At 37.3% G+C, this 14,055-nt stretch overlaps 1 protein-coding gene across 3 annotated transcripts in view; it reads left to right on the plus strand.

Annotated features, from left to right (window-relative positions):
* LOC306867940 (anoctamin-5-like) overlaps window positions 1-13,691 on the plus strand; it is a 41,281-nt gene extending 27,590 nt beyond the window's left edge. For all 3 annotated transcript variants that reach the window (XM_079413894.1, XM_079413893.1, XM_079413895.1), the window contains 8 exons: window positions 60-288; window positions 801-970; window positions 1,169-1,266; window positions 5,126-5,256; window positions 8,198-8,403; window positions 9,375-9,577; window positions 9,672-9,777; window positions 11,396-13,691. In XM_079413894.1, the coding sequence (XP_079270020.1) occupies window positions 60-288; window positions 801-970; window positions 1,169-1,266; window positions 5,126-5,256; window positions 8,198-8,403; window positions 9,375-9,577; window positions 9,672-9,777; window positions 11,396-11,632 (1,380 nt within the window). In that variant the 3' untranslated portion in view covers window positions 11,633-13,691. The remainder of the gene's footprint in view (window positions 1-59; window positions 289-800; window positions 971-1,168; window positions 1,267-5,125; window positions 5,257-8,197; window positions 8,404-9,374; window positions 9,578-9,671; window positions 9,778-11,395) is intronic.
* The last annotated feature ends 364 nt before the right edge of the window (window positions 13,692-14,055 follow it).

Genomic DNA, 14,055 nt, shown 5'->3' on the forward strand with positions numbered 1-14,055 from the left:
ACTTCAGCGAGTGAGTTTTGTGTGTATGTGACGTGTACCTCTCTCACTCCCAAACCCAGATCTCTCTGATTATCGCCTGTATAATCGGTGTGATTGCGTACCGTCTGGCGGTGTTTGCGGCGTTTGCCAGCATCATGAAGGACAGCCCCACCAGTAAGCTGGAAGTGGTTGGAAGCCTCATCACGCCGCAGTTCGCCACATCCGTAACTGCGTCCTGCATCAACTTTGTCATCATCATGTTTCTGAACTTCCTGTATGAGCGTGTAGCCATAAAGATCACTGATATGGGTGAGTCTTTAGCAAGCGTATATGTGGACTCCCAGTCTTTTTTTTTTTTCCCCATCTAAAATCTTTAAAACATTTAAAATGTAACGTTTCAATAAATACAGTAACTAAAAAATATTTTAGGTTATTGTTGTTTTTTTTGTTTTAAAACTATTTTTTATTTATTGCATTTATTTGACCTTCCAATTTGCGCTGAATTTGTGATTTGCGAACGGATCGTTCTGATTTATTCCAGTCAATTAATTGTGTGTTCTGTATCTTGTAATAAACAATAAGAGTAAAGGTCATACACACACCGAATCTGAAATTTTTGTATGTTTTGTCATCCTTTCCTGTCAAAATGCTTGTTACAGATGCGAAAACGCAGAAAATCGAACCTGATCCGTTTTTTTTTATGACAGACGAAAGTTTTGGGGGCAGTGTGCAATGGCCTTAACAATCGTATATTCAGTTAATAAAGTATTTCCTTTAATGTAAAGATTTTTGGGCAGTGATTTTTATTCTTCTGTCCACAGAGGTTCCCAAAACGCATGTGGAGTATGAGAACAAGCTAACGGTGAAGATGTTCCTCTTCCAGTTTGTCAACTACTACTCCTCTTGCTTCTACGTCGCCTTTTTCAAGGGCAAATTTGTCGGTTACCCTGGAGACTATGCCTACATGTTCGGCAAGTGGAGAAATGAAGAGGTAGACCTGAGATCCTGTTTTTAAAGTTTTATAGGTTTTTTTTTTCGTGACATAATTTGATTTATTAAATCATCATGCATTTGCTAATGGATCTCTAAGTTTAAGTTTTAGTAAATACATTCATGAAGATGCATATTATCGTTTAATATTATACTTATTAGTAGATCGGTTTAATTGTTTGATTATAACTGTTTCCAGTGCGAGCCAGGCGGCTGTTTGATCGAGTTAACCACTCAGTTAGTGATCGTGATGGTGGGTAAACAGGTGTGGGGGAACATACAGGAAGCTCTCGTCCCGTAAGTCCACATCACATGACATAATCACACATTCATAGCTGTCATAATCTGTTGCATGACCAGGGTATAAAATGAATGTAGTGTCTATTTGATGATGATTAACCAAGAAAGTGAATGATTCAGATCCACGTATTGTTTTATACAGTGCCCTCCATAAGTATTGTAACAGTAAAGACAAAATTGCTCTGTTGGCTGTGGAGTCCAGACATGTACAAATATGATTAAAAGATGAATATAAAACTACAGAATGTCACATTTTATTATTGGGTGATTCAACACACAGATGTTTTAGCAGCTAAGAAGTTCAGCACTTTTAGAGTTTCATCCCTCTATCTGATGTGAGCATAAGTATTGGAGCAGTTGCCTCTCAGGTCTTTCTAAGTGATCAGCTGTGTCCTGTTGCATTAATTCTTCAGATATTAAAAGCAGGGAATGTGTCGTATCAGTTATATCCATTACTTCTGTATTCTGAATCCTGCATTCGATGATGACACACACAAACCAGGATGAAGACGAGGGCAGAGGTGGAAAGTCCAGGGGTCAGAAAGTAAAAGTCCTGCCATATTTTTGTTCCACTCATGAACTCAGCAGCTGATTTCACCAGAGGAGGAACCAAGTAATTCTTTCCAAGTCACAAGCAAGTCTCAAGTCATATATCATTAACTTGAACTCTTTGAAGACTTGGGATAATTAAGTGACAAATTAAATGATGATTGAGCATTAGTGATGAACACCTGCTGTTAACAATCAACATCACTGAAGAAAAGAGAAACACAAAAACTACAACTGACTTCAGCCACAGCCTTGAATGAAATCAACTGAAAACAAAAAAAACATTGCCTGCCACCATAATTGTGGTCAGTGTTTGTTCTATTTGGGCTCTTGAGCCTTTTAGTAATTCAAAGAAATCTGTTTCTAAGCATTTGCAATATTGTTTCACAGCAAATATTTGTGCAATGAAACCTTGAAGTAGCAGATTAGTTTATGCTTTTGATGAATGAACATTCTTGGTTTAAATCTCTCTGGTTTTAGTATTTCTTTGGTTTATTAGCTACATTTGATTATTACAGGAAAAAAAAAAAAGTCCTGTTAAGTAAAATGTCACTATAATTCTTCAATATTGAGAGAGAGAGAAAAAAAACCTTTCGGATTAGGCTTTTAGACATGAACATTTATCATATGATCCTCAACAGTGGTGACAGTTAATAATTTAGTTGATTTTCATATGATGGTTCTTGATGTCTGTGTGTGTCTAAAAAGTACTGGAGTTCAACTTTTTATATGCGTTACATAGATTTAAAATTATTTCACTAACTATTAGAAAAAAACACTTTGCTTGCATGCTGTAGTGCCACAGGATTGATTATGCAAAACCTAAATGAAACCAGGTGTTACGTCCTACGAGTGTCTAGGGGTTGTCTTACCAGAACATAAAGTACATGTTTGAAGAGCATTCGTCCGGGCCCTGCCACAGCACCACAACAACAAGATCTCAGTTTTAACAGGTTTATTAGAGGCTAGCAAAGCATAGCCGGGTTTCTTTGAAACAAAAGTACAATATGGAGAGGGAACTAAAGACTTCAGAAGGGGCAATGCCAAAATAACAAACAAAAGGTTTAGTCTAATTCAAGTTAAATCCTTACGAAGTCTCTCAAAGAAATGAAAATTAACAACAGAAAGTACGCTCACTCCCTGTCTGGCCACAAAACAGGAGAAAAAGGGGTGTATAAAATAAAATGGCACCCACCTTCCTACAGTTCCCAAAATGATAATTGAAGTAGAACAAAGGGTTAACAGTTTAAAGGTGAAACAAGGGGAAAAAAAGGTCCTCTGTCACAACCAAATAACAGACTAGACTGGAGCATTCAACAAGCAACTGCACCATTACAACATTAAGCCAAAGAATATCTACAACCATACAGGTCCTCGAAGGATGCACCACAGCTTCAACAATTGGACTGGGCAGGACACAGACCATGCTCTGGAGAAGGATTCTCATCTGTTGAGAGCTGTGCTCTGCTTTTATGCTGCTTCTCTCCTATAGGTGGCAAGTAGGTGCAGCTGGGGGAGCAATCAGGCTACCTGCCAGAGTGGGAGGAGCCAGAGGAGAGCAGGAAACATGCACAACTACAGAAGAAAACACAGAACCATGAAGCCATCACAAAAATATACGTCTTTGGACGTAACACCAGGAAACAAGTTATTTTGGATCAAATCAAACCAGCTCATGGCGACTATCTGATCCCTGTAGAGCACTGATCTATCTGCTTTACAACACCACATTCATTGCTACAGAGAGATCTAACACAGGAGTCAGGGGTCAAGAGCCCAACTAAAGCAAACACTGATCTCCATGATGGTGACACCATTTTAACCAACAAAACATCAACATCTGATCTTCTGTAATTCTCAATAACAGCAGGTGTTCATCACTAATGCACAATCATCATTTAATTAGTCACTTAATTATCTCATTATGTTTAACACTTTGAGAACTTGGGTTATGACTTGAGACTTGCTTGTGACTTGAAAGGAATGACTTGTTTCCTCCTCTGGTGAAATCAGCTGCTGAGTTCATGGGTGGAACAAAAATATGGCAGGACTTTTACTCTTTGGCCCCTGGGCTTTCCCCCTCTGGATGAGGGAGCTGACTTTGAGAGAAAAGCAAGCAATTTGGATGCTAAAAGAAAAGAGGAAGTCAATTAGATCTCCAGCAAAAACAAAGGGCATGGAGAAATCAAGAGTTTGGAAACCACCAGCGACACCAGCAACCAACAACTACCTGATCGGCTGAGAAAACAACAGTAGTTGATGACAGACAAACCATAAAAGCTGTGAAAATGAATCCTAAAAGACGTGTCTGTAAAATCACCAACAACTTCCAGAAAGCTGGGTGATGCTCTGACAATCTACTGTCCTCAGGAGACTTTGCCACAGAATTACAGATGCTACACAGCAAGATGCAAACCTCTGACCAGCACCAAAAATAGAAAGGCAAGATTAGAGTTTGCAAAAAAGCACAAAGGTGAGCCAGAAGAGTTTTGGAACTGTGTTTATGGACCGATGAGACAAAGATGAACCTTTATCTAAATGATGGGAAAGCACTAATGTGGAGAAACAAAGGGAACTGCAATGATCCCAAGCATACAGCCTCATCTGTAAAGCATGGTGGAGGTGGTGTCATGGCATGGGCATGCATGGCTGTCTCTGGAACAGGCCCTCTCAACTTTACTGATGACTTAATGTATGATGACAGTAGCAGAATGAATTTGGAAGGATACAAAACCATCTTGCCTACCAATATTCAAGGAAATGCCACCAGATTCATTGGGAAGTGCTTCATATTGCATCAGGACAATGACCCACAACACCCTGCCAGTTCAGTCAAGGAGTTTATAAGAGCAAAGAAATGGAAAGTGTTAGATTGCCCAAGTCAATCTCCAGATTTAAATCTGATTGAACATGAATTTCACCAGCTGAAGAGGAGAGGAAAGGCAGAAACTCCCCAAAACAAGCAACAATTGGGATTGGCTGCATTAAAGGCTGGGAAAAGTATTTCAAAGGATGAGAGCAAGAGTCTGGTGATGTCTATGGGTCACAGACTCACTGCTGTGATTGTGTGCAAGGGATCTGCAACTAAATAATAGCTTTTAATCTTTTAAAAGTGCTGTTCTTTTTATTTGGTAAAACATGTATGTGTTGAAACGGCTAATAATAAAATGTAACATTCTGTAGTTTTGTCTCATATTCATCTTTTAATCATATTTGTAAATGTCTTGACTCCACAGCCAACAGAGCAATTTTGTCTTTACTGTTCCAATACTTATGGAGGGCACTGTATATCTTTCTCTGTGTGTAGCTGGCTGCGTAACTGGTGGGTGAGCAGAAATGCCCGGAATCATCCGGAGAGTCTGTACAGCCGCTGGGAGCAGGACCATGACCTGCAGAGCTTCAGTCAGCTCGGCCTCTTCTACGAGTACCTGGAGATGGGTGAGTATCCGGCAGCTACAGTACAACAGTGCTGAGAAATGTTTAACTACATTATCATATAACACATGTGACCTTGCACCACAAAACCAGTCATAAGTGTCGATTTTTCGAAATTGAGATTTCTACATAATCTGAAAGCTGAATAAATAAGACAATATTTGGCTGAGATACAACTATTTGAAAATCTGGAATCTGAGGATGCAAAAAATTTTAAATATTTAAATTTGTTCAAATGAAGTTCTTAGCAATGCATAATACTAATCAAAAATTACGTTTTTATATATTTACGGTAGGAAGTTCACTAAATATCTTCATGGAACATGATCTTTACTTAATATCCTAATGATTTTTGGCATAAAAGAAAAATGGATCATTTTGACCAATACAATATATTGTTGGCTATTGCTACAAATATACCCCAGCGACTTAAGACTGCTTTTGTGGTCCAGGGTCACATATTACATGATATATAACAATTCATAAAGTGTCCACCTTATTTTTCAATGTGGAAGAAAGCCATTTTCTGTGAATGTGCAAGACTTCCGGTTCATTAGCTGCCATAGGGAAATAAAGTGCAATAAACTATAAAACAGTTTGCACTATAAAATAATATGGTAAGACACACCAATTTGTAGTATCACGCAGCAAAACGAGCTGTTTTGTATAGCTAAAAATAGCTGGAAGTGGATGAGATCAGTAGCCAGACACATACTTGATCTTTTTGTGGTTTCTACAAGAACGTTAATAATTTCAGGTCGAAACATGCGCTGGGGTCCCGATCACTGTCAGTGCTCATTATTTTGCAATAAAAATGGCTGATTGTACAAACCTTTTTCATTTTTCATTTAAGGGCGTTTCTCAGCAAATACTGTGCAATTAAAAATGTAAATTTTAATTAAAAAATTAACTCAATGGAAAGCCCTGGTTCAAACTTTAATCTACCCCAACTATCATTTGTAAATGGTAAAAATATTTCCTGTTTTCTTGTTGTTAGTCTTGTAAAACTTTGTGTTGCTAATTACCTTATAAAAAGTACATTTAAAGGTAAGTATATTCAGTGTAGCTTAACTAATACTGATTAACTTTAACTCACCAACACACAGCCCCAGACATGACATGCAGAAAAAAAAATTATATATATATATATATATATATATATATATATATATATATATGTATGTGTATATTTACAATTATTTCCCACGACTTACTAATTGGTCACCTTGTTTTAAGTCAAGTCACCTTTATTTATATAGTGCTTTTAACAATACAGATTGTGTCAAAGCACTTAACAGTATCAAACTGGAGGATAGAGTGTCAGTAATGTATAAAAATAAGATCAAACACTCAATTTTCAGTTAAAGGCATTTCATTATTGAATTCAGAGATGTCATTGTCTAGCTCAGTTTAGTTTAAATAGTATCTGTGAAATCAAATTGATGATAATCAATAAAGGGGTCATTGGATGCAAAATTCACTTTACAAGTTGTTTGAACATAAATGTGTGTTGGAAGTGTGTACACATCCATCCTATAATCATAAAAATCCACCCAGTGTTTTTTCTTCTAAAATCCCTATTTTAAAATCCCCTTTCTCAAATCAGGCTGTTCTGAGACTCCTGTCAGAATGACGTAGTTCTGTACAGACCCCTCCAACGATAGTTGATTGACGACTGTCTTACCTTCGACCCGCCCTGAGTGAGCTGAGAGCTGTCCGCTATTGTGTCGACTCCGGTGCAGGGGAAGACGAGATATCTCAGATTAAGCGATTGAGGTGTTTTGTTGTTGAATGTAAAAATGAATATAGCAGTCGTCAGTTACTCCCGACATCTGAGCCGCTGAAGATGCAGAGGATTAACATTTGTTTTTGAAGGGAATGTGCCCCCTGATCTACCTAAATGTGTCTGTTTGCGTGAATCATTCGTGATCCAGCTTCATCTACAGAAGAAATGAGTGTAAGGGTTTTTAATGAATCTTTGCAAATGGCCTTTTCTAATAATGTGCTAGTTTTACGGTGAATGCGGCTAAAGTAAGCTCTGACGAGCTGTTTTTGACAGGTTTAAAAAAGTGTTTTTTACACTACCATTGAGAAATTTGAACCAAACTATGTTACAGACGTTTCATTAAGACCGTAAAGAATCATATCAACTTGTGGAAAATGGACATCCGATGACCCCTTGAAGTACCTAATGCACACAATGTAATCCGTTCTGTTCGTTGAATGATTTGGGAATATCCGAATGCACCCTCTTTGATAATAGGCTGCATCCCTGTTACATTCCTGGCATACTTTCTTCATAACAGCAGCAATAGCAGTCTTTTCTCACTATGCAAAACAAGGACGGGGTTAATGAATCTGCCGACAGGAGTTAGTAAAACATACACATGAATTCACTAAAAAGAGGTAACATGAATTGGTGAAACATGCTGACTATTAGTAAGTCATGGGAACTAATTCTTAAAGGGATAGTTCACCCAAAAATGAAAATTCTGTCATCATTTACTCACCCTCAAGTAGTTCCAAACCTGTATGAATGTGTTTGTTCTGCTGAAGAATGTGGGAAACAGAGCAGTTCTGGGGCACCATTGAGTTCCATAGTATTTTTTTTTTAACTACTATGGAAGTCAATGGTGCCCCAAAACAGTCTGGTTACAAACTTTCTTCAAAGTATCTTCCTTTGTGTTCAGCAGAACAAACACATTCATACAGGTTTGGAACTACTTGAGGATGAGTAAATGACAGAATTTTCATTTTTGGGTGAACTATCCCTTTAATTCCTATATAAATATTTTTCCTCCCGCATGCCATATCTGGGGCTCCATACACCATCAGCTTCTATTATGAACTAACTTTCATCCCGCAGTAACTCTTACTCACAGATGGTGCTGTTTTAGGTCTTTATGTGGAGAAACATTTAATTTCATCTCGTCTTTGTTTGCAGTTATCCAGTTTGGCTTCATCACCCTGTTTGTGGCCTCTTTCCCGCTGGCTCCTTTGCTGGCTCTGATGAATAATATCTTGGAAGTGCGCGTGGACGCCTGGAAATTCACCACTCAGTTCCGTCGGCCCGTGGCAGCCAAAGCGCACGGCATCGGCGCATGGGATGAGATCCTCAACATGATTGCCGTTTTCTCAGTGGTCACCAATGTGAGTCTGTAGTAATGAGTCAGGAACCACTTCGACGTTAATTGAACAATTCAAACTGATAGTTCAGTGAGTCTTTTGGACTGATTTGTTAACAAGAACCAGCTTATATGAAATTTTAGTTCACCTACTGTACATCTAGGGCTGTCACAATTCCTCGATTCAATCGAGTACTCGATTTGAAAAAATCCTTGATTGCATTTTGCCTGTGTCGTAATCCGCAAAATACCGGACGTGGCACGAGAATCCATCAAATGCTTCATTAGACCATTTTCTAAGGCTGCATGATATATTAAACGCATTTAAAAAGCATAATGCTATTGTGGATTCACAAACACTGATTCCTTTAAATATATGCGACGCAGGTTTACGTACGTGCGTCTCAGAGCAGCTCGGAACTGTTATCATATACATGTGTGGAGCGTCTCAAACTCCATCTCTGCATATTGTTGTGAGTTTGGATTTATTATAATGTTTGACTGGGGACACAATGTGCCATCTCCTCCTCATATTCGCAAGGTAAATCTTTTATAAATCCACGCAAACCCAGAAGAATACATCAGTACCTTTCTCAAGATGCTAACTGTTGGTCGCGATTTCAAAATAAAAGTTTAACCGTCACTCTGGGTTATTCAAGTAATTACAGTGGCTGTAGCATTTCTGTCCTAAAGACATGGCCAACTATTAAAGATTAAGAGGACATTTGAATTAAATGTTTTTGTTCAATAAAACCTTATGATTACTTGCTTTTAATCCTTCATTTGAACTGATTATTGCTTCATTACTATTATATATGTATTTAAGTAATCTTAAAAGCTATTGTTCACTTAAGTCTATTTTTATTACCACTATATATATATCACCATACTTGGCCACATGTCACGTCACTGTCACTTTATAGCCTATAATTTGCTTATAAATGGGTAATACTGAATAGAAATAACAGCATTAAATGTCATGTATTTGTATTTCAGGCTTTCATTGTCTCATTCACATCTGACATGATCCCTCGGCTGGTGCATAAGTACACGCATCAAACAAGTGCTGGGGACGCTATGGAAGGATACATCAACAACAGCCTTTCAGTCTTCAACATCTCTCAGTTCCGACCGGATAACCGTCCAGACGATGGGGAAAACCCAGATTGGTTTTATGGCTCCAACATTACCACCTGCAGGTACTGTTGTGTTTGTTTGCACTGTATCTTTTAATTGATTTATTGTGACACTGGTAAATGTGTAATAAACATGAATGCTGTGTGGATGCTATAGGTACCGTGACTACCGCTACCCTCCAGGACACGAGGAACAGTACAAACATACCATGCAGTTCTGGCACATTCTCGCTGCCAAATTTGCCTTTATCATCATTATGGAGGTATGAGCTCTTAAATTCTCTTCATTCCTGTGTCAAAAATAACTACACTATAGCATGCTTTAAAAGAATATACATACTTGCATTTCTAATACATTTTCAAATAAGTTTGTATTATAAAATGAAAATGTATTTTAGTTTAAATTTAAAATCTATGCAGTTAACTTAACTTGAACCTCTTAAGTAGGGCTGAAATACTTTATGTAATTGCATAATTTGAAATATGGTTTTTGCCATGCATTTAAATTTTGAAATTGAAATGATGCAGTTTTAATTTAGTACATTTAGAATGTGATTCCTTCAAATGTAATATTAAATACACTACAGTTAAAATTATTAAAGTTTACACATGCTTTAGGATATTAGTAAACATTGCAAAATAAGTGCCCTTTAAAGCATGATAAAATATCAATAGCCTCATGGGACCACTCCAGCATATAGCGCGGTTACGAAGTTCGAATCCTGGCTCTAGGACTTTCTCAATCACGCCCCCTCTCTTCTCCGACGTCACTTCTGACAGGTCTACACTGTCCTATGATAATAAAGTGAAAATATGACAAAAATAAAAATCTTTTAAAAAAATCTGTAAAATAATGGATTAATTGTAAAACAATTAATTTGACATTACAACGTGATCTTTTCAAAATTGTATTCATGTTAAGAAACATAGAAACAGTCATAGTTAAGTACGCTTAAGTGGTCTTTTATTTCATTAATATATTATCTTATATTAACTTAAGTAGTTGTTTTAAAGTAGTTTTGCGTTTAAGAATTGAAATACAAGTGCAGTTAGTTCAGTTTAATTAATGTTAACAGAATAAACTTTAGAATGTAAAATATTTGTATTTGTAATAGTAAATGTTGAAATTTTATATAAATATCACAAACACCAGACCTGTCGCGTTCAGCTCGAGCGGCGGTCTAAAGCAGTTGATTTAATCACCAAACAGGAAACGTTTACTTCAAGAATGAGCAATGTGACATAGATGAGTTTGAAGTTCAGTGTTTAAAAACCCCAGAGCAAACGGAAAGAGAAACATAATCTATATTATAGCTGTCTATATGAAGCGTTCAGAGTTTATTAGAGCCACGGAAAGACGAACGTTTTGCTGAGAAAATGCACAATACACAATTGTACAGCCCAGAGTGAAGTCATTATGTACATTAACAATGTTTTGGGTCAAATATAATGTAATTTAATGTAAAACTATATAAATGTGGTGCAGCAGGATTTTCTGTCGGCTGAATTTAAACCCATGTCTGAAGTCAGCGCGCAGCCTCGTGTCAAAACAAACAGCACATGGTGTTCATATCCGCCTCGTAATATATAATAACAGCAGACCCTTCTCAGCCATTCCAGCAATGGAAGAAACCTATAGAGTTTTGCCGATAGCCGATAAATCCAGCAATCAACTATCGATGCCGATTAATCAGCAAAACTGACACATCGGTCGACCTATTTAAAATGGTAAGAACAATATGATAAAGAAGTTACACCCTGACTAATTGTTACACTAATTCTGTAAATGTATCGGTTTATCACACTTTGATCTCCGATACATTTATGTCATCAGTGCTGAAATAAGTACTACACTTGTCCTAATACTCTTCTTCTCTCCAGCATGTGGTGTTTGTGGTGAAGTTCTTTGTGGCGTGGTTGATCCCCGATGTGCCGTCAGACGTGAAATCCCGTATAAAGCGTGAGCGCTACCTCATCCAGGATTACCTGCACAACTACGAGCTGGAAAAACTCAAAATCCAGCTCAGCCAGAACGGCCCGAACATCGAGCAGTGCACGTGTCCCACCACAGCCGCCACGCCAGTGAAGATGGAGGTGTTATCAGACTGTCTGACCTAACACCGGCCTGCCTGACCTCTCCTGACCTTGACACTAGCACATGAAAGCATTCAGTCAGCCCAAACCAGTCCTCGCTATTTTAACACAATCACACGCCACTGCTTCCTAATATCTCACAGTTTATGTTGGATAATCTTTTCACACCTCATCCTCTCTTTTGGGATTTTCCTCGACCATGATATGTTTCCCAGAGCACTCATTTTCAGTCATGTGACCTCTGAGATATGCCTACATAAAGGAAGTTTGTATAGTCGAAGAGATATGAAGTATAATAACATTTAAATGTATTTAGATCTGCCTAAAGCCACATGAGCTGTTACTCCATTTCAGTCAATACAGAATGACACTTGCAGTCTTCAAGAACAGTTAGGATTTTCTCACGCTTCCCATATTATTGTTCTCTGTTGGTGTTGCCGATGTCTGTAAGACACTACAAACATAAGTACAGGCTGTTTATGATCTGTATGAAACACTGTGTGAAAGTCTGGCAGCTGAAATGTCAGTCAAAACGTCAAGCTTAGATTTCAGCTCAAAACTAAACTGGGTGAAATATAAACTGGAAGTTTCAGGTTTTGTGTGATTTACCTCTTTCACACAGAGTCAAAATGCAAGTACTCTGTGACAAACTTTATTAAGAATGCCTTTAAGCTACCAAAGATAAAAAGCCTTAACACCATAGACGTATGCATGGATCCTTTGTTATTTAAAATGACACACAAATATTAAACGCTTCTATTTGCTGTATGTTCTGAATTCATGTGTAAAGAAATTCTAAAAAGGGTTTTCAGGAAAAATAGATTTTTTTCAATTACATACTAGCGTGTTTCTTTTTTTAGTAAATTTACTGTATTTTATTTTTGATCAAAATTCTACAATATTTAAGACAAATTGGCACTGTTATTTTGCAGTATTATTTCATAGCTTGATGCAGCACCGATACTGATTTTTAAAGCATCCTATAATGCTAGATTTATTTTATTTTCTGGAAATTGTATGCAAAAAATGAGATTCTATGCCAAACACGAGTAGATGCGTATATAAATATGCACACTAACTACACTCTTGCAGTGATCTCTTGCTGGGCTGTTCGGGTGATGGAGGTACTGAATCTTCACTCGCACTATTTATAAAGCAGTTATCACTCATAGTTAAAGATAATCTACACTTTAAAGCTTTACATTGCTGAACAGGAAACAATATCTTAAAGCAAAAGTTGCTCTGGTCATTTGAATGGCAAAGCTAATATTTGTGCCTTTATCGAAATACAAACTCCATGCTGAGTGTTTATTTGTGCTTCCTTTTCAATTGATTTACTGTGTTGTCCTGGTCAGAATGCCAGTGTCACGTTCAGTTTATGTTTTGCACAAAGCACTTAATGAGGAGTAATTTATCTCAGTGTTATTGAAGGAAGAAGTGTGACTAGCAACCCTTTGAATCTGCAAAATTTCATTTCTAATATGCCAGTCTGATCATTCATTTGGCATTGGACTACTTCAAATCAAACTTCAAACCAAAACGTTATAATGAGGACCATGAACAGCTGGCAGTGTGACATGTATATAATTCTAATGATGAAGAAAAGAACATACGAGTTTGCTGTTATTTGTAACTTGAATATTTAAGTTGGAAAGCATATTTTGTGTAAACGTTTGGTTTTCAGTCTCTGGTTCAAATATGAAGAAATTAGTCACTGTTTCTCGTAATCAGAAGTGTTATTCATAAAGAAATGTATGTTGTTTGAATATTTCACTGTTGGTTTATGTAGCTGACAATCTGCAAGCTGTGCTATGAGGAGAAAAGCCATTTATCAGTAAAACATCTGTCCTTTTTGACATTTTAGTTCTAGAGCTGTTCTGGGTGATCAAATGATCAATGATTATGCCTTAACCTTTATCTGTGTTTTTCTTTATAATTAAGTTAATTTTGTGCCTGTTTTTATGCATGGTTATTTTGGATGTGGATATGGATCCAAGTGTGTTTTACTGTACTGCTAAAGTACCAGAAATGTACTCAGTTTGTTCAAACTGTTGTCAACCAAATAAACTATTAAATACACCAGAGACACGCGTGTTTAATTGTTGTGGACATTGCTTTGATTCCTATGTCAATTTCAGGGGTTTTGAGAGAAGGTAATATTTCAAATACATGATAATGTTTGCTTCATAGTTGCTTCTTAAGACAGATGGGTCAGTACTGCACATGTGATTTATGACACTTTCTACATTGATCAGGCACAGCATTAAAACCACCTTCCGAATATTGTGTAGGTTTCCCTCATGCTGCTAGAACAGCTCTGATTCATTGAATCATTAACTCCACAAGACCTCTGAATGTGTCCTGTGGTCTTGGCACCCAAAACTTTCAAACGTTGACACCCAAAAAGTCCTGCAAGTTGGACCTCTATGGATCAGGTTTGTTGGTCC

The sequence above is a fragment of the Barbus barbus genome (assembly GCF_936440315.1).
Source record: "Barbus barbus genome assembly, chromosome: 50".
Classification (NCBI taxonomy): Eukaryota; Metazoa; Chordata; class Actinopteri; order Cypriniformes; family Cyprinidae; genus Barbus; species Barbus barbus.